General features: G+C 40.1%; 2 protein-coding genes across 2 annotated transcripts in view; both read right to left on the bottom strand.

Moving 5' to 3' along the window:
* Window positions 1-4,677: 4,677 nt before the first annotated feature.
* On the bottom strand, window positions 4,678-6,166 carry LOC127633892 (dexamethasone-induced Ras-related protein 1-like). Its single transcript, XM_052113267.1, has 2 exons — window positions 5,821-6,166; window positions 4,678-5,700 (listed from the first exon to the last, which is right to left on the bottom strand). Exons 1-2 carry the CDS (start codon window positions 6,089-6,091, stop codon window positions 5,174-5,176), a joined length of 798 nt encoding a protein of 265 aa, XP_051969227.1. The 5' UTR covers window positions 6,092-6,166; the 3' UTR covers window positions 4,678-5,173.
* A 4,044-nt stretch (window positions 6,167-10,210) lies between these two features.
* Window positions 10,211-21,773, bottom strand: part of LOC127633891 (phosphatidylethanolamine N-methyltransferase-like) — a 111,577-nt gene continuing 100,014 nt past the window's right edge. The window contains exons 6-7 of the mRNA XM_052113266.1: window positions 15,322-15,396; window positions 10,211-12,238 (exon numbers count right to left, since the gene is read on the bottom strand). Coding sequence (XP_051969226.1) covers window positions 15,325-15,396 — 72 coding nt within the window. The 3' untranslated portion in view covers window positions 10,211-12,238; window positions 15,322-15,324. The remainder of the gene's footprint in view (window positions 12,239-15,321; window positions 15,397-21,773) is intronic.

The following is a 21,773-nucleotide window of genomic DNA, read 5'->3' as shown; positions in this document are numbered from 1 at the left end:
AGGGTAAAAATAAATACATAAATCAACTTGCTGGCATCTACAGTATGTCACTGTGAGAAACACTTTCACTTTTCATCAGAACATTAATAATGTGGTATATTGAAATCCTGCAGTTCCCTCTACTCACCGGTATTGGTACTAGAGTCACATGCTTATCGATAGGTAGGCACAACATTGTGAGTGCTTGTATAATCAGCTGTACACATGCTGAAACAGCAACAGCATCCATCTAAGATGTCAAAACAGGTGACAATTCAAATGAAAATTTTGTTCTAACGAATCCATACAAGATCACTGAAAAACCGTCATCTTATAGTTGTGAAAGAGAACTAAGATCACTCCCTCCAACACAATGACAACATACAGTCACAGCTAAGAGTAAACAAAGTGAAATGTGTAAAAAACTTCTTTATAGCATACATACCTGGGACACAGATTATGAAAATCAATATTACAGGAATTCCAAAGCAAATATTTTCATAAATGCACACCTCAAAAGAAATGTATATGATTATCACAATAAATTACCTAATATTTCAGTGTGTCCTTGAAGTCAATTGCACACAAATAATAAACATGTTCAGAACAGAAGGGAAACGGATGATGATGAGTCAAATAATGAGTGATGACTGTTTCTTTCCAGTCCCAGTAACTTTGTTTGGACAAACAAATGAAGGACCTTTAGAGTTTCTTTACTTAATCTCACTTTTGATCCTTTAATTTTTCTTACAATCATCTTACTGCACATTTTGAAAGAGACTGATTACATAATATTCATAATTTATTCATTTTGGCAACAACCTGAACAATTTCTTGAATTCTCATTTCTCAATTGAGTTAAGCATTGAGTTGCTGGATGGAAGGGAGAGGTCAATCATTTTCAAGAAATACACCTTTAGAATAGAATATTATTAATATAAGAGCATGAACGTATAATATGCTTAGTCATTAGAGGTTTGACAGACAGACAGACAGACAAGCAGGTAGATAGAAAAGATAGACAGACGGACGGATGGACATACAGATAATAATAATACAAATAATGTACCTGAGTTGGCAATGCGGTCACGCCGTGCAGTGGTTACCACACCTTAATACACCATTCAGGGTTTTCTCTCAAGACATTTTCTGGTTTTCTTTCCTAAAACACTCTTATGAGATGGACTGCTTTCGCCACAGATTCAGCGTCCTGCATTAATACAGTCTGAGCCTCGTGGCTAGTTTGATAACGTCATGTTAGAACTAGCAACAGAGGATTGCGATGCTTACACTGCTTTACTGGAGGACTTTCTGGAGTAATAAGGTAGTGCGTTTGTGCGTGTGTGTGAGTTTGTATGAGGGATCGAAAGAGAGAAATGGAGAAAATGAGATATCTCACTTCTGGGATTAATTTTTTGTTGCGGCTCTCGTGAGAACTAACATCGCTTCAAAATCACCAAGTTGTATCACCATATTCCCGTTATAAACCGTAATAATTTTTTTTTCATCCCTACTGAGATGCAACAGTGCACTGACATGACGTTTTTCCTCTCACGAGTATGTTTGGGCCTTAAGTGTGTGTTTTACCCGTATAATGTGTGTCCATGAGTGTGGGAATGTGTGTGCGAGAGGGTTTTTCACACAGATATTTCAGATAATATAGAAACTGTTGTATTGATCAAGTGTATGTAGCTTTGATAGAGCTCAAGCCTTTGTTGCTGATTTGAAAACGTCACTTATAACTTTTTGGCATAGGAGTAAAAAGGTTTTGTGTGTGTGTGTGTGTGTGTGTGTGTGTGTGTGTGTGTGCGTGCATGCGTAAGTGTGTCTGGGCGGGTTTGGGTGGTTTACAAGGACATTTATTTAGGTTACAAACTGGTAATTAAGGATATTATGCTAACAATGTTGTTTATGAGGACATTTCTATTGTCCCCATAATTCAAATCGCTATGTTAAAAACATACTAAACTATGTTTTATTGAAATGCAGAAAGTTTTTTGTGAGGTTTAGGTTTAGGGGTAATGTTAGGGAATAGAATCTATAGTTTGTACAGTATAAAAATCATTATGTCTTCATAATGATAGCTACACCAACATGTGTGTGTGTGTGTGTGTGCGTGTGTGTGTGTGTGCACCTACAGTATATGCAGCTCAGCATTGTTAAAACATTAGTATTGTGTTGTTTAAAAATGAATATGAGCTTGTTTTATTTGCATTATTCGAGGTCTGAAAACACTGCATCTTTTATGTTATTTTGACTAGTTGTCATTTCCTGTAAATAAATGCTCTAAATGACAGTATGTTTAGTTGGAATTTGGGAGAAATGTTGTCAATACTTTTATAGAATAAAACAAAAATTTTCATTTTACTCAAACACATATCTATAAATAATAAATCCAGAGAAACTGATAGTTGTGCAGTGGTCTCTTAATTTTTTCCAGAGCTGTATATATATATATATAAACTCCGCAAAAAAAGAAATGTCCCTTTTTCAGGACACTGTATTTTAAAGATAATCTTGTAAGTGCACCTGTGGAAAAGTCAATAAGACACTAACAGCTTACAGACAGTAGGCAATTAAGGTCACAGTAATAAAAACTTAGGACACTAAAGAGACCTTTCTACTGACTCTGAAAAACACCAAAAGAAAGATGCCCAGGGTCCCTGCTCATCTGTGTGAATGTGCATTAGGTATGCTGCATGGAGGCATGAGGACTGCAGATGTGGCCAGGGCAATAAATCGCAATGTCCGTACTGTGAGACGCCAAAGACAGCACTACAGGGAGACAGTGCTCAGACTGTCAGCAATAGGCTGAGAGAAGCTGAACTGAGGGCTTGTAAGCCTGTTGTAAGGCAGGTCCTTACTAGACATCACCGACAACAACGTCGCCTATGAGCACAAACCCACCTTCACTGGACAGACAGGACTGGCAAAAAGTGCTCTTCGCTGAAGAGTCACAGTTTTGTCTCACCAGAGGTGATGGTCGGACTCGTGTTTATCGTCGAAGAAATGAACGTTACACCGAGGGCTGTACTCTGGAGCGGGATCGATTTGGATGTGGAGGGTCTGCCATGGTCTGGGGGAAGTGTGCCTCAGCATCATCGGACTGAGCTTGTTGTCATTGCAGACAGTCTCAACGCTGTGTGTTACAGGGAAGACATCCTCCTCCCTCTTGTGGTACCCTTCCTGTAGGCTCTTCCTGACATGACCCTCCAGTACCAGCCTTGGTGGAAGAGTCGGGTAACATCTCACCACAAGAACTGTTAAATCTGGTGCAGTCCATGAGGAGGAGATGCACTGCAGTACTTAATGCAGCTGGTGGCCACACCAGATACTGAATGTTACAGATACTTTGACCCCCCACCCCTTTGTTTAGGGACACATTATTCAATTTCTGTGTCACTTGTCTGTGAAACTTGTTCAGTTTATGTCTTAGCTGTTGAATCTTTTTATGTTCATACAAATATTTACACATGTTAAGTTTGCTGAAAATAAAAGCAGCTGAAAGTGAGAGGACGTTTCTTTTTTTGCTGAGTTTATAAATATGTTATAAATATTTTTAAGTTACTTCTTAACTCTCTGTCTGCTCATGTGAATGTAACACATCATAAGAAAGTGTTTCACCGCTGTTCAAATGCACTTTGGATCGCATCATTTATATGTCTAAATGTTTTCCATCTGAAAGTACTAAATATTAAATGAAAAAAATGACAATTAAATGCAAAGTAATCTCTTCAGTAATCAAAATACTTTTTAAATGTAACTGTATTCTAATGACCAATTATTTAAATTGTAACTGTAGTGGAATACAGTTACTTATATTTTGTATTTTAAATATGTAATCCCGCTACATGTATTCTGTTACTCCCAACCCTGTGTATATATATATATATATATATTAAGACAGAATTGCTACCCACATGTATGACTAATTACAAATACTAATCATATTTTAAAACAATTTTGTTGTTTATTTTAAAGTTATAATAATAAAAGTGTATTCTGTAACATTTCAGCATTTTTAAGGAAATTCAGCTTTTAATGAAACTTTTTGTTTTCTCTGTCTGGTGATAGTTACACCACTAGACAATTTTGTCTGTAAGAACCAGAAATGACTTTAAACTCAATAATTGGAAACATGTTCTCCATGGAAGAGGTGCATTAATGTAATTGTTTTGTGGAAATTGCATTTCAATGTATTTTTTAATAATGTAATAGATATGGACAAAAAATATTGTGTTGTGTCATTGACCCATATTTGTATGTGACTTGAAACAATCTTAGGGACATTACTCCAAGCTACTTTAGATTCATCAAATGACAATCCATTTTTGGTTAGTCAGTTGTGTACATCATAAAAGACATTCTAGAAAAGAGAAGTTCAGATAATTTGTTCTACTTAAGATAAGGCCTATTTTAAAAATTAATGCATTTAAATTTCATAAGTAAATGCAATAATAAAATTAAATAGTTCAGTGTTTAACAAAAATTACATGAATACAACTTCAAATATTTCGTATTTTATTAAAGATTGGGCTATACTCAATTCAATTGGATTGTTTTTGTAGTGTACTGTCTCATTATTGTCTTTTATTATTGTGAGGTGTGAAGTCTAATGTTGAAGTGCCTTGCTCGAGCACATCTGCTTTATTCAGATCTGCCCCTGAAAATAACAAGAGGAAACGTTCATATTCTTGACAATTTGTTTTATTTCTCTGTTTTCTATGAGTTCAACAGTGACAGAAGCATAAATATACATTCACAATAGAAAAATTGTTCAAATTGCAACAAAACATTCAAGTTTGATTCTTTAAAATCGAAAGAAATAAATGTAAACAACTGACATTGCAACTCAGCTCCACTTTCGACATCTCCTTTCGGCACCCAAAAAAGGCAAGTGTTTTAACAAAGCACATTTTTTAAGCATGGAGTTGAAAAGAGTCTCACAATAACTTTAAGCCACATCACGGAGCGCTCTGACTGAACAGAACAAAGTCAATATTCTGTACAGAGGATCTCGCGAGCAGAACATGCGCTTCCAAGTTGCGAGGTGAGAGCTCAAGCCGGTGACTTTGACGCCGAGTCACCTCACAGCAACGGCAATAGGTACAATGACCGTGCGCACCTCTGTCAAGACTGCAGCCCAACGGCTTCATCTCATTGTGACCACACCAGTAGTTTCAGCAGGTCTGTCTTAGCTAATGATGCATCTTTCTTTGTCCTTTGCCTGACCGCCTCCTATCGCCTTCTCTTTGATGTACATCAAGTCACTGTGCACGCTGGGGCGGCGCGCAAAAGGCGCAACGACGCCAAACGCGTCTCCGTCCTTCACCTTCTTGTTTTTGAGAGACTTCTTGTGTAGAATGTCACAGAACTGCACGGAAACTTTGCGATGCAGGTCCGGGCTCATCTCGTTGGGTAGTTTGGCTAAGGTGAAGAGTCTTTGAAACATCAGGTCGACGTTAGTGTTCCTCTTGGCGGAGATCTCGAAGTACGCGCACTGTTCGTCTCCAGCGATCAGCTGCTCGATCTCCTCGCGCTGAACTTCGCGGTAGAACTCACGGTCGCCCTTGTTTCCGCAGATGACCAGCGGGACGTCCACGTTCTCCTTGGTCTTGTTTTTAAGACAGGACTTGGTCTCGAAGATCTGCTGTTTCAGCCGTTGCACCTCGTAAAAGGACTCGCGGTTGTCCAAACTGAAGACCAGGATGAAAACATCACCTATAGTCAAAAGAGGAAAGAGAACGTTAATTATCTGCACGTTTCATATATGATGTATACAGCCTGCAATGACATCGATAAGTCAAATACATATATAGATGACTACTGTAGGCTATTTACCTGTCAGAATGGACAGTCTCCTCATAGCTGGGAACGGATGATTCCCCGAAGTATCCAAAATGTCCAGTTGATACACATCTCCTTTGATGCTGTAGATTTTCCTGTGAAAGTCCTCTATCGTCGGCGTGTACTGCTCCTCAAAACGTCCATTCAAAAAGCGGGACACTATAGCGGTTTTGCCAACTTTAGTGGATCCCAGAATGACCATTCTGTAACAATTTTTCGCAGGGATGTCGAACTCATTCTCGGAGGGACTCATTTTCTTAATCATGGTTTTTGCGCTTCTGAGCAGGACAGTTCCGCATGGGTATAAGGGCTAGCTTGTTGCTTCTAGGTTTGTGTTGGCCGCGAGTGCCTCTGAAGCTTTTCACGCTGAAGAGCGGCTATTTAAACTTCCTCTCGCTCCTCCCCCTGAGCGCGTCACTGCGCTCGCGATTGAGAGGCGCTGACCAACTGATGCGTCAGATTGTGTGGATCAACCGTGTGCACTACGTTCGATGGTACAGCTAAGCCCAGAAAAAAACATACTGGCTATACAGAAAAAAGTACTTTCACGCTTCGTAAACTAATGATAGACATACTAGTTTAAAACTTAACTGTAATGTTACCAAATGACGAGGTTAATGATGCACTGTGTTCTGGTTTTGTTCATGTTTAGACTTGACAGGAAACTCGGGAACGGAAAGAGGTGCATCTTGTGTCGTTAGTGTTTAACCGGTCCTGTCAATTAAAAAACTAACATAAAAGAATACAAACATGAAGAGCTGGAATTTTAATAACAAGACAACCCAGGATGTAAGGAGTCACATGTAAACAAGAGTACAATAATAAATGCAATATGGGCTGGAGGTTCAACGGCAGCTCATAATTGTGTATGAAATGGTTCATCCGTTTCTTTGTGCTATCAGTTGTCATTATTTCTTGTCAGTTAGACTTGTGTTATACCTCACCTCACCACACAGCGGCGCAAGTGTCAATATGTGAGTCTCAAGCTCAACTTAATAAAGAATCCCCATTAAAACATTTATGATTGAGAAGAATTTCAATTTCATACATTTATAATACTTATAGATAGAAAATGCTTCCCAGCCCTCATGTATAGAGATTCTTGATCTTTTGCAGCTTTTGAGGAGCGTTGAAGATGTCAGGCAGAGTATTAGAGACTGATAGCCTCAGTCACCATTCACTTTCATTGCATCTTTTTTCTTCTTCTTCATGCAATGAAAGTGAATGGTGACTGAGGCTGTATCACAGTGTAGAGAAGTGTCATTAGAAGAGGGGATTTCATTTGACTAACCCTGTAGTAAGACACTTTAGGGAATTTAACATCCCTATATCCTCCTTTTTATTCTTTGGCATTGAAGTGATAAAACCTTCTGCAAAAGGTGGTACTATGGATCAGATGAGAAAAAAGAACGAGAGGCATTTTGGATTTTTTTATTCAGTTTATCACCTATAGGTATGAATGAAGAGTTTGTAAAAAAAAATTTTATATATATTTTTTTGTACAATTTTATGTTTTTTCTTGTGTATCACGTTTTTTCTTGTGTATCACTTTATATTTGCAGGTCTTGTATAAAGTTTTTTCTTATGAACTCATGAACTTATTAATTTGATGGGTGTGGTTTTCTTACTGACCTACTATTTGTTTAATTAGTACAATTGAAATTGCTTTGTATCTGCTCTGTCTTAAGTTTGCAAACCCCTGTGCTGAAACGCATCAGCTTTTTCAATACTAACAAGTGTTTCTGGATTTGTCCTCTTCAATTTAACATTCGTTAACATGAACTAACAATGAACAATACTTTTACAACATTTATACATCTTAAATAATGTTAATGAAAAACATATACTAATAATGTTTTCAAATGAAAAGTTGTATTAGTTAACATTAGTTAATGCACTATGAACTAATATTGAACAAATGTATTTTTTTATTAACTAACACTAATAAATGCTGTCAAAATATATAGTTTTTTTCTCCCCAGTTTGGAATGCCCAGTTCCCAATACGCTCTAAGTCCTCGTGGTGGCGTAGTGACTCACCTCAATCCAGGTGGCGGAGGATGAATCTCAGTTGCCTCCATGTCTGAGTTTGTCAATCCGCGCATCTTATCACGTGGCTTGTTGAGCGTGTTACCAGAGAAGTAGCGCGTGTGGATGCTTCACGCTATTCTCCGCGGCATCCATGCACAACTCACCACGCGCCCCACCGAGAGCTTGAACCACATTATAGCGACCATGAGGAGGTTACCCCATGTGACTCTTCCCTCCCTAGCAACCAGACCAATTTGGTTGCTTAGGAGACCTGGCTGGAGTCACTCAGCATGCCCTGACTACCAGGCCCAAAACTACCCAGGCCCAAAAAAAACCTTATTGTAAAATGTTACCAGGGTAAGTAAATAATTAATAATGAGTAAGAGCATTACAGACTAAAAACACTTTTACCAATGCTCAAGATACCATTTCTTGATTCAACTCATGACAGTAACTTATTACTTTGTAATGAGATTACAGACAATTTTCCTTACCCATTGGTAATGACAGCAACACTGCCTTGAAGATCAAAGGGTTTCTTTAGGGCAAAGCAAAGCGTTAAATGACAATTTGGTGAATTTTCCCTAAAGAGCAACTAAAAGAGCATGTGATTATAATGAGTTTTTCTTTGGAACAGAAGTGCCAAGAACCAAAAGAGTGTAAAAACCTGGTTTGGAAGCATACACAGCTCCAGCTCATTAATGGGCTTAAACAACAGCGTGAAGGGCGAGAAATACCACAGCAGGCAGCTGCCATCGATTCCATCATCCTCAAAGATGTGGCCTGATTTGCGCATTGTCATGGCATGTCATGGTGCGTTGTGGTGGCATTAAAAAGCAGCGGTAGATCTGAGTTTCAAAGTTGTACACAGAATGGATGAAAGCCAAAGCCACAGCACAAAGAGATAGCGAAGGGATAATGGGAATGAATGACGGGGAAAGAAAGAGAGAAAATGAGAAAACACGACATGGAAAAACAGATGCAGGAGCTGTGCAAAAACCAACACTTTTGGTACAGTGTTGGGTCGCCACTTGATGTCCAATGTAAAATCTGGGTCCTGAAGCAAAATTTTAGACACTAAATTAACAGTGTCTTACATTTACATTTATGCATTTGGCAGACGCTTTTATCCAAAGCGACTTACAGTGCACTTATTGCAGGGAAAATCCCCCTGGAGCAACCTGGAGTTAAGTGCCTTGCTCAAGGACACAATGGTGGTGGCTGTGGGGATCGAACCAGCGACCTTCTGATTACCAGCTCAGTGCATTAGCCCACTACGCCACCACCACTCCACCAATTATTCTTCTGGGTCTAATTCTGTTGAGTGTAATATTAATGCACTCTTCAATTTTAAATGATATATTAGTGGATAAATGAAAAGACACTGAAACAAAGCAGAAGAAAAATTAATGAAGAAACAAAGAAAAAAAATGGATGCAAGCTTTCTATTCTCTCAAAACAAATTTAGCCTACTTTTAAGGTTTACACATTTACATTTCATAACAAAATTACTTCAATTTAAATTGCAATCTTTAAGAAAATTAAATTAATAGAACTTAATATTAAAAAATATTAGTTAAAATAAAAATGATTTTTATTAATGTTTACCCATTTGAACTTATTGGAATTTTGTTATGAAATGGAAATGAGTGCATCTTAAATTATTTGTTTGAGTGTTTAAAGTTTTTTTTTAAGTGATTTTATCACATTAAAATCATGCTAACATGCAAATTGTTTGTCTTATGGCTGTACTTTTGAGTGAGTATTTTAAAGCCTCAATGGAACCAAGATTTTTGCTTTTTTGCTTTTTTTAAGGAAAAGGAGCAACGAGTCGAAATACATTTTTGTGGTAATCAACATTAGGCTACAATTGCTGTCGATTGAGCTTAACTTGTGTTGAGCCCGGAACGTTCCTTTAAGAAAGAGAACCAAACACTAAATGTAAACAAACAAAGAGCAGGTTTGCAGGCAAGCTGATACATAATAATAAGAAATACTATTGCATACAAATTGGTATATTATGATTAGATATTTATCTTTTTCCATTATATATAATAAGAAATTCAGAAAACGACTTGACTTTGGGCATAAATAAATGGATTAACTCAGATTGATTACTTTGTTTTGAAAACAAAGTCTGGTCAGTGCTTGTACTATGTAAAGTCTGCAAGCGTAATGTAGTCTTTCAAGAGAGATTGTCAACCAGAGATATCACATCAGTGATGTTGCACAGAGTTCAAGACTGTTTCTGTGAAGATTGATTGGTTCTGTTGCAAAAGAGCAGGATTGTGTCTTCATAATGCTGACGACAATAAATACCAGATGGCTCATGGGATAAAGCTCAGATCCTTTATTACTGCAGCAGCACCAAAACCTGTGAGAGACAGAGTCTGTTCTTTTGTAACTGTGGTTCTTATGAATATGATCCCTGATAAGAAAAGAAAAGAGCTATTATACCAATTTTAAGACGTGGCTGTGTGCGCCATGCACTGAATAAGAGATTTGATAGAATTTGTAATGGTTTTAGAACTAAAACAAGTGCAAACTAGATTTGAAATTTTCTGAAGAAAATGTAAATGGTGCTTGCTCATGCATCCTGCCATGATGTTTGGGTGGTTGCTAAGCTGCTTTGAATGGTTGATAGGTTCTTCTGGGGATTGCTGGGTGGTTTCTTACTGGCTGCTTCTAGTCACTTGATATGGCTCAGGTCCCTCTTTCAATGTAATTCCCAAAACGCCACACAATTTGAAGTATCATGTCTATAGCACAGATAGTGCAAAATAATTGACATGCCAAAATTGAATGGTTATGGGTTTGTTCAATCCCTAACCCTAGGTAGGTGCAACAGCAAGTGACACTAAATATTTATCCTCTTAAGAAGCTATTTCTTTTGTTAAGTGATTGTAAGATTAGGTCATACAGCAGAAATGTTCTGTAGAAGTGATGTCAAATTTATACACCGATCACCAATCAGCCACAACATTAAAACCACCTACCTAATATTGTGTAGGTGCCCTTCGTGCCGACAAACCCGTATATCAAAATAGCATTCAGAGATGATATTCTTCTCATCACAATTGTATAGAGCGGTTATCTGAGTTACAGTAGACTTAGTTAGTTCGAACCAGTCTGACCATTCTCACTGCCACTCACTGGAAGTTTTTTTGTTATTGGCAACATTCAGAGTAAATACCGGTAAATAAAAAGATCAGCAGTTACAGAAATACTCAAACCAGCCTATCTGGCACAATAATTATCCATGCAAATATCAAATCAGCCAATCGTGTGGCAGCAGTGCTGTGTATAAAATCATGCAGATACGGGTCAGATGCTTCCGTTAATATTCACATCAACCATCAGAATGGGGAAAAATGTCAGTGATTTGGACCGTGGCATGATTGTTGGTGCTAGATGGGCTGGTTTGAGTATTTTTTGTAACTGCTGAACTCCTGGGATTTTCATGCACAACATTCTCTAGAATGGTGCCAAAAACAAAAAAATTCAGTGAGTGGCAGTTCTGTGGATGGAAATGCCTTGTTGAGGAGAGGGGTCAACTGTGAATGGCCAGACTGGTTTGAACTGACAAAGTCTAATGTTGTGGCTGATTGGTGTATATTAAATAATCAATGTCTTGTATAACATTAGATTTATGAGTGGGGTTTTGGGTACCTGTACCATTCAGTCTGGCAAGAAAAAGAATATAATTGTTCATCGGGATATGTATTTGGAAGGAAACTTCCAAACGTACTTATCCAAATCTTTTTCAAGTTATACAGATCAAAGCTTTACAATCTCGTCACAATACAACAAATAGACCATATGATTTCAACCTGGATGTACTGTGCATTAGGAATAAATTATGGAAAAACAACAACAACAATTGCATCTTTTATGGTTATGATAAATGATGTCAAAAAGAACTACAGATTGGATAGATACAGAAAAAAATTATATTTGATTACTACCATTAAAGATTGTCATTGCATTCACAGTCTGCCTTCCATTTTTAAAGAAAAGAAAAAAAAATTGCTGAAAGTTGTATTTGCCAATTAATTTTCCACATATCAGTATAAAACTATTGTTCATGTGCAGTTTTCAGCTGTGATCATTCACAAATCAATAAGTGACCGTACCCAATTCAGGGTAACACAGGTCATGACCACAGTTCCATGTCATTTGGATGTTGTAAATGCATCAGTTACATTTGAAATTGATGGGCATTCCCCGTCTCCATCCACAAGTCTCCATTTGCCTATCTAAGATCTAGCAGTGTCAGCACTATCCATGAGTCAGGAAGTTTGGTGTCATCCTTAAACATGCTCGATTTCTATTTGTGCTTGCAGCGCTGGCTCATCTGTCGATATATCTCCTCCATGAATGGTCTGCAAATATAACAAGTAAGCACACAGATGGATTGTAAATGTAAAGACCATTATAGTATACCAGCCTGTGTTTGGCACACAGCGTATACATCTATCTGTGTGCATGTGTATAGAAGTGTTAAAAATCACAGTTCTTAATGGATGCACAACCTCACGTACTGTAGACCTCAGAGTAGATGGCAAATTTAATTTAAACATGAATTAAAACATAGCTGTGAGGGAGAGATGCACAGTCCATTAAATGGCTTGTACCATTGTGTATCTTAGTGTCGACTGTTCGGCTGACAGTGCATTGAAAAACGAAGATGTGAAGGGGCGAATTCTCTCAAAGTTGCTCCATTTTTGTGTATGGTATTTCAGAACAAAAATCTGTGTCTTCTACACTAGTCACCGGAATCCATTTTAACCAGGCTGTAAATTAGCTGAAAAAGCATAGCGCCATATTTAAATTAAATCATTGTCTTTTCAGTGTAAACATGGCTCTTAATGTAAATTAAGCTCATTAAAGATTGAGCTTATTCACTGTGACAGGGCGGAGTGCGGGGCCGGGTCTTCAGCACCATAATAAAGGTTTTTAGATGCGAAGGAGGAGGCGAGAACCGGTTTGACAATATAAATAATGGTTTAATGAAGAAATAAACAAAAGACACAAGAAATAAACAAAAGACACAGACACACACATGACGGTCAGCTGCCATAAACGATCTCTGTCTCTCGTCGCACCACCTTCCACAGTCTGCCTTTATCCCTCTCGGGGGCTTAATTAGCCCAATAAGGGACCGGGTGTGTATAATCACGACCCGGCCCCGCCCTCCGCCCTGTCACATTCACAAAACACATATTTGCCTGGCAAAGTGAATGTTGTGCTAGCAGATAAAGTAAAAAAAATAATTACAATGAAATGATGGAAAAGAGTGTTGTGCAGTGTTGCAGAGAGCTGATGCAGTTGCAAATAAATTACACAATCAATTGCCCTCAAAACAGTACTGTACTGCCATCTCTTAGAGTCTTATTTTCATTCTTGCTGAATTAAATATGGTGTCTACCCTGACTAAGGCCAATTGATCTCATTAGTCCCAATGCCATCTCACTGCAAAGACAAACTGATTGTTTTCAGACTTCTACGTCTGCACTGAAAAAGAGGAAGGAGACAAATAGTCTCCTTCCAGAGAGAAAAAAACAACAGTCAAACCATTCTTCCTCAAACATCTGCACAGCATCTAACTGGTTTGTGTACAGCAGTGGAAATGTTACTGTCTGGATCATGAATAACGATCCAAATATAGAAAAAAATAATATTTAACCTATTAAATTGAATGCATCATTGGCACAATCCCAGCATGAAGGATATTTCAAAAAGTAGACAGAATCAGCCTCAAAATACAGTTGTAAGTCTGAGTGTGTTGTCATTCTCATTTATAATAAAAATGTGTGTGAACGTACAATAAATTATTTTTATAAAGTTCAGTCATGAAACTCTACATGGCCGCAGGCAACAAATCCTTTGACAGGTACCTGTAATCTTTGACATGTAATCTGTTAAAACAATCGGTTAGCATGTTCCATGATGCAAGCTGATAGGTACTTTGACATGTAATTTGTTAAGTCAATCTACTTGCATGCACTTTTTGTCTATCGTTTACATTGCCTCAGGAAAGCCAATTTCACTTCAGCACTCTACAAGTTTTCTCTCTATAACCTCCTCCTATCCAGCACCAGTTGTCTACATCTGCTTCATGGGGATTGTATGTATGTCTAATTGTGCAGCAACAGGTCTCACTTTTCAATGCAGCATGTCTTATGGATGTTTAATTGTACGACAGCAATATCATGTCTTACGTGCTCGATGCAGCATGGCAGTGTAATATGTCATTATCAGTATCAAGTCTGTGCTCTTGCTCTGCAACAACAGTAGCGTAAGCAGATATTTGAAATATCATTCACAGAATGGTCATGACTGAACTGTATTTATCACTCTCATACAGGTCTAACAACCATATTCTGCTGCTATGTGAACACTTGTCTGTTTAGTGGATCAAGGCCCATCCTAGTGCCAATATTCATGTTCAATGCAACCCATTCATAAACCACATGGAGGAAGTCTTATAAGCATACTGTGATTACACTAACAGAACAGTCCAGACAGTTATAGGTGGATATTTATTTATTTTCAATTTTGGGCTAAAACAACACCCAGTGTTTGTGTGGGAGACAGTATGTGCTGTTTAATTTACTGTATTAGACAGCTCTTCCCAGGTTTTCTATCATTATCTGTCTGCACACTCAGGCCAGGCTGCTTATAATATGTTGTTGTTTTTGTTTTGGTGCTATTAAAGTTCAGCTCACCGATGATCTCCTGTCACCATAGAGACTTTACAGTGTGTGTGTGTGTGTGTGTGTGTGTGTGTGAGAGAGAGTTCTCGCCCCGCATTTATACCTGTTGCCATGGAGGAAAGTTATCAGGCTTTCTGTTTAACCTTTTATTGCAGCAGTTGAGCTGTATGGGCTGACCTTCTCTTGCATGATTTTGTAACTTTTTTTTTTTTTTTAAACCAAGAGCGTGTCTCAAACTTGCTAAAAAACATTTGAAATATAAAAAATACAAGTTACAAATAAAGGTGAATGTCAGTTCTGGGCCAGTGTTTTCAAGCAGGTTTCCAGAATACGCTCCCCATCTTTCTTTGGCTGGACAAACTCATAGTCCCACCCTAAACTAATGCCATATGTTGGTTCAATGTTGGGTCATTTGTTGGGATCTGTTTCTCACCCACAAATATCATATCACTTTTGAAGATATGGATTTAACCACTGGAGTCGTATGGATTACTTTTATGCTGCTTATATGTGCTTTTTGAAGTCTAAAATTTTGGTCACCATTCACATGCATTGAATGGACCTTCAGAGCCTAGATATTCTGTAAGTTCTTGTAAACGTCACACACATCTGAGATGGCATGAGAGTGAGTAAATGATGAGAGAAATGTCATTTTTGGGTGAACCATTCCTTCAGGGTAAATTCCACTATTTCACTATCCTCTTTTGACACAGCATATAGATTATGGTAAAAAAAAATTATAGACTTACCCCTCATACGCAATAGCTATCCTGTAGGACAAACCCACAACTGCAGTCAGGACCACCCCTATAGGACTGGCATTCCTATGGCAAATGTAAACAGAAGAACATATTTCAGGAACATGGTCAGAGGAACTTTCTAACCATTTAAAGGAGACCTATTATGCCCCTTTTTACAAGATGAAATATACTGTAAGTCTCAGGAGTCCCTAGAATATGTCTGTGAATATTCAGCTCAAAATACCCCACAGATCATTTATTATACCATGTTATAAATGCTTCTTTTTGGGTGATTTCGTGTGTGTTACTTTAAATACAAATGAGCTGCTGCTCCAGCACAGCAAAAAATAAATAAATGGCGGACTGTGTGTAGATCACTCAGGGGAGGAGGCTGGGCGAGGCCTGCTCTAAAGTGACGTCTCTTTAGAGCAGACACGAAAACCGTTCATTTTGACACAGTTTTTGAATAATAGAAATATAAGAAAAAGGAGTGGGTGGACTTTTAGCATTGTTGGGTGGTTGTGTACACACACTGCCAACTCACATTTATGTACAAACACCATGTAAAAGTGAATTTTGCATAATAAATGCAAAATTCTTTAAATGTTCTTTAAACAGTAAATAAAAACACTTACAAGCAGTAAGAGAAGTCAAACTGGTATATGTGTGTGCCATTTTATTGTAAACTAACAATAAAAGTAATTTGCTTTTAAATGAATGGCAAGTTAGCTTTGTCATTAACACACACCAGTTAAGGGTTGAGGGGAATTGCACATATGTTCAAGTTTAAAAAAACATATTTGAACAACCGAATCACAGGTTAGTAATTATTCCAATCAAAACACAGCTTCTAAAAAGTAATGACTCAAAAGCATGACACTGCATTACAGTTTATGCAACTAACAGTCTGTAAATTACATAGAACTTTAATTCTGCCTTGAACAAAGCATATGAAATTGCACACCTCTCTGTTTTAAAGGATGAATATAAATCAAGATTTTAAAAGAAGTGGTCTGCATCTGAATATGTTGATAAAAAAATGAATTAAAAACTACTAAATGGTGTGCATGTGTGATTCACCCCTGACCTAATTCTAGATGGTACAGTCTCAAGTGGTCAATTACTACACATATTGCTGTATTGTCCTCTCTTCCGTTTATAAAAACCTTTTGATAAACAAAGTAATTGAAAACCATTTGTGCGTCAGTGTGATAACTGCTGCGATAACGTTATGTAGCCATGCAAACACTAACAGAAAGGTTACAATGTTATAGACACATTTAGTCAACCAAGGCACAATAGTAAGGAAGAATCTGAAAAGATATAAAGGAAATATTAGGAAAAGTAGTTCAGGGACAGACAAAATCCAAATTTCCTGGATTCACTGGGTCATTGAATCAATTTAGATTTAATTATTTGAGCATCAAGGCCATAAGAAAATGTAATTGAATAGCAAGCACATAAATATTTGCTAAAAGAGATGTTAAGAATGACCCTAATTACTAACTGGTTATCCAGCAGCTTTTATCCAAAGGTACTGTTTTAAACATCTCACATCTGCAACATGTAAGTGATGAATATTCATTTTGGCAGCCATATTAAGAGGCAGCATTCACACCATGTAATGATGGTAGTCTGGGACATGGAGATGTGTGATCTAAATGCAGCTTAAATTAATGAACTCAAATAACACAAGAGACACAGGCATCCAAAATAAAAATAAAAACACTACAGCCTATAAGAACATGAGCATTATATACGCACACAGACTAACATGGTTAGCAAGATTAGGAAACAACCAGGAAACATGGACAAAAGGCATGCAGTACAATAAACCAAGCACCCCACTTCTGGATGCTAGGGATCATCCCATTTATGACTTCTGACGGCCAACACATGAACAAGAAAACAGGGCAGACATGGGGTGGCAGTAAACCACGCTGGTTTCAGCGATGGAACGGGCGGCTGTGCAAGGAGACCACGGCTACAGCGTGGATGACCAGGAGACCACAGGGGATCTGGTGGGCAAACTGGAGACCCAGGTGGAGGCAACGAACCTGGGTACCAAGGAGGGGTGAGTGGATCAGGAGACCAAGGAGGTGATGGTGGATCAAAAGTCCACGGTTGCTGCAGCACACTAGGGAACTCAGGCGGAGCACCAGGGGAGTTGGAAGAAGGCGAGGTCAAGGTTGCTGGTGACTCTGGCGCCTGCACTGGGACGAACGTGACCTTGTCAATGGCAGGTGTGGGCGCAGGCTTCGGGTCTGTGTTAAGTATGGAAGAACTGGAAATCTTGTATTGAGGGTAAAAACTCTTAACCGTAAGGCTACCATAGGGGGTATTTACACTTGGTCACTTCATGCGTTTTGACTGATTGGATTGCTAACCGATAAAGAAAAGGAATTCAAGATCGGATTTACAGCATATCACCGTGCCGGAGACACATTGATGTGGCCAAGTGTAAATGGAATGTGCTTATTCAACCGGATAGCAATCCGATCAGTAAAAATGCATGAAGTGACCAACTAGAAATACCCCCATAGTTATTCCATTTGAGATCCCCCATGTCAGGTAAACCTATATTCCCGTAGTAGTTCAGTCAAGTCCAATAAATAGATTTAAGGCTTTTTTAGTCCATTATAGAAAGCCCTTCTTTACTGAGAGCAATCATTTGAGCTGCTGGATCCATATTATGGTCAGTCCTTCTGTAATTGTAACGAACTCCAGTTCCCAAGTCCACTCCGCCCCTTCCAGCTCTCACACTCGTTCCCAATCACCAGAATATTAGTTTCACCTGCACTGTTTATTTTCTCTATTTATACCCTGCCCTTTCTCCTTACCGTTGTTGGTTATTGTTTTGTCACCCACTCTGCTTTGCCAACTCTAGTGTTTCGCTTGTCTTCCCCAGTTTGTTCATTCTCGTGTTTTGTTTTGTTTATCTGATCTCCTGGCTTCGACTTCACACTCTCCTCTTAACTATGCTCCTTTGGATTTGCCCCCTTTGTACTTTTGCCTGTCTGCTAATAAAGCTGTTTTCTGCAATTGAATCCATCTCGTCCAGTGTTCGTCACAGAATAACCAACCTCATTAATTCATCATGGATTCAGCGGAAAACCTTCAAGGCTCACTCGAGCGGATTTGTGCGGCGATTTCTTCTCAAGGATCTACTGTTGGGGGACATGAACAAGCGTTAACAACCCAGGGACAGCAGATCCAAGAAATACTACAAACGGTACGTGTTCTTTCTGATCTATTGAATCCAGTCCCACCTGTACCGGTCCCTGAACCCGCTGATACTCCCAACGTATTGCCGAGCGCCGCTAGTTTTCAACCTCCCAAGAGGTTTGATGGGTCTTCTGACAATTGCCAGGGCTTCTTGATGCAGTGCAGTTTTTACTTAAAATATCACCCCCATTTGCACTCCGACAGTGAGAGGGTTCATTTTATGATTTCGCTACTTACCGGCAGAGCACGACAATGGGCCACCGCATTGTGGACAGCAAATAGCTCCCTTCTAACTTCCTATGATCAATTTTGTCACCAGATTGCCATTGTATTTGATCATCCTGCAGCTGGAAGAGATGTGGGCAGCCGCCTCGTATTCCTGAAGCAGGGGTCACGCACTGCAGACGATTATGCCCTTGATTTCTGCACCCTTGCCGCGGGTAGCGGGTGGAGCGACCCCGCTCTTCTGACTGTCTATCGCCTGGGTTTGTGTCCTCAATTGCAGAAGGAGCTAGCCTGCCGGGGAGAATCATTGGCTTTGGAAAATTATATCCAACTCTCCATTACAGTGGATAATCTCCTACGAGATCGCGCTTTCAGAAGTTCTTCCGTTAACCAGGAACGTACTGTGGTTTCCGACTCATCACACCCCCACCTCTCGAAATCTCTCCCAGTCCTGAACCCATGCAGCTTGGTCGCGCTCCGTTAACTCCTGCAGAGCGAGCCAGACGTTTGACACAGCGTCTCTGTCTGTACTGTGGTAAGCCTGGTCATCGCATCGCTTCATGCCCAGTCTGTCCTCAGCCTTCCTCCTCCAGAAGCCAGGTTAGAACATCAGTCATTCTTAGCATTACCCAGAAACAAGTCTGCCTCCCTGTGGTTTTGACCCGTAACGATGTCTCCTTTTCTGCCCCAGCCCTAGTTGATTCCGGGGCAGCAGGGAATTTTTTGGATGATAGCTTGGCCCAAAGACTTGGGATCCCTCTTAGTCCGGTTGAACCGCCCCTCAAGGTCAATTCTTTGGATGGAGCACCGATCGGCTCAGGATTTATTACCCACAGCACTGTGCCGCTGTCCCTTCAAGTAGGCTTGTTCCACAAGCAAATCATTCAGTTTTTCGTTGTTTGTTCACCCAGAGACCCAGTAGTTTTGGGCCACCCCTGGCTATCTCTTCATGACCCCCATATTTCCTGGCACACGGGGGAGCTGTTGTGCTGGAATAATCACTGTCTGTCTCATTGTATTCACCTACCTGTTTTCTCAACCTCTGTAGAGAGCCCCGAAATGAAGTCTCCTGTCTCCATTCCCTCTGAGTATATTGCTTATGCTGATGTGTTCGAAAAGACCCAGGTTAACCTCCCTCCACATCGCAGTGTGGATTGCGCCATCGATCTTCTTCCCGGGGTCCCCGCTCCCTAAGAGCAGAGTATACCCTTAACGCTGCCTGAAACTAAGGCTATGGAAGACTACATCGACAAGGCGCTCAACCTTGGCATAATCCGACCGTCCACCTCCACAGTAGTGTCGGGCTTCTTCTTCGTGGACAAGAAAGATGGCGGACTTCGTCCTTGTATCGATTACCGTGCCTTGAATAATGTAACTGTAAAGTTCGCCTATCCCTTGCCTCTTATCCAGCCAGCGCTTGAACAAGTCAGCAAAGTCCAAATATTTACCAAGCTTGACCTCAGGAGTGCATACAACCTTGTGCGCATTAGAAAGGGAGACGAGTGGAAAACTGCGTTCATCACCACTAGGGGGCACTACGAATACTAGGTTATGCCTTACGGCCTCGCTATCTCTCCTTCGGTGTTCCAGTCCTTCATGAACGAAATCTTTCGAGACATGTTAGACCAATTCCTCATCATTTAAATTGATGATTTGCTAATTTACTCCTCTACACTATCTGAACACACAGACCACGTCTCCAGGGTGTTACAGAGACTCAGAGAACACGATTTGTTCGTTAAAGCAGAGAAGTGTGCCTTTCATCGTTCCTCTGTCTCCTTTTTGGTGTATGTCTTGTCCGCAGGAACGATGAGGATGGAAACCAACAAGGTAGCTGCAGTCCAGTCCTGGCCAGAACCTAAGACGTTGAAGGAGCTCCAACGGTTTCTAGGTTTCGCCAATTACTACAGGTGCTTCATTCGAAACTTCGGGAGGATTGCTGCACCTCTCACTGCTCTGACACGAGGCAAACCCAAGTCCCTCACATGGAACACTCCTGCTCAACAAGCCTTCCAAGCTCTGAAAGACACTTTTACCAGTTCCCCAGTTCTCAAGCAGCCCAATCCTACTCTCCCTTTCGTTGTGGAAGTGGACACCTCTGAGGTAGGTGTGTGAGCGGTAATCACGCAGCGGCACGGGGCTCCCGCTAAACTGTATCCTTGTGCCTTCTACTCCCATAAACTGTCCTCCCCTGAGCAAAACTATGATGTTGGGAACAGAGAGTTGCTAGCTATTAAACTAGTCTTGGAAGAATGGCGTCACTGGTTGGAGGGTTCGAAGTTTCCTTTCGTTGTCTTCACCGACCACAAGAACCTTGAGTACATTCATTCAGCCAAGCGGTTAAACTCCAGACAAGCCAGATGGGCTATGTTCTTCACTCGTTTTAACTTTTCGGTAACCTTTCGCCCAGGCTCTAAGAACACCAAGGCTGACGCTCTCTCCAGACTCTTCAGCTATGGATCTAAACCTTCGGAGCTAGATACTATTCTCCCTGCTTCGTGCCTAGTAGCCCCCGTGAGGTGGGAATTGACGGTGGCTATCCTACGGGCTCAAGGTAATGAACCCGCGCCTCCTCAAACTCCCCCAACAAGATGTATGTGCCTACCGTAATTCACCCTCAGCTTATGCAGTGGGTACATACTTCCCTTTGTTCCGGCCATCCTGGTATCACCCGTTCTACAGAGCTGCTCTCGAAGAAGTTTTGGTGGCCCTCTCTGAAGGACGACATCCACGACTATGTCCTTTCCTGTCCTGTCTGTGCCCAGTCCAAAACTCCTCATAACCTTCCCGCTGGACTCCTCCAACCGTTGCCCATACCCGATCGGCCATGGTCCCAGATCGCCATGGACTTCATAACCGACTTACCTCTTTCAGACAGTCGGACGGAAATCCTGGTGGTCATAGACAGGTTCTCCAAGATGTGCCGCTTGATCTCCCTGCCTGGACTACCCAATGCTACCCAGCTTGCCGACCTCATGATCAGTCACGTGTTCCGTAATTTTGGCATCCCC

This window comes from Xyrauchen texanus, chromosome 40 (assembly GCF_025860055.1).
Source record: "Xyrauchen texanus isolate HMW12.3.18 chromosome 40, RBS_HiC_50CHRs, whole genome shotgun sequence".
NCBI classification, from domain to species: domain Eukaryota; kingdom Metazoa; phylum Chordata; class Actinopteri; order Cypriniformes; family Catostomidae; genus Xyrauchen; species Xyrauchen texanus.
This window is presented reverse-complemented; position numbering and strand designations above follow the sequence as displayed.

Excerpts from the sequence above, each read along its gene's own strand:
- LOC127633892 (XM_052113267.1), bottom strand. The coding sequence starts at position 6,091 with ATGATTAAGAAAATGAGTCCCTCCGAGAATGAGTTCGACATCCCTGCG. Across the intron at positions 5,701-5,820 it reads GAGACTGTCCATTCTGACAG|GTGATGTTTTCATCCTGGTC; the intron begins GTAAATAGCCTA and ends TTTTGACTATAG.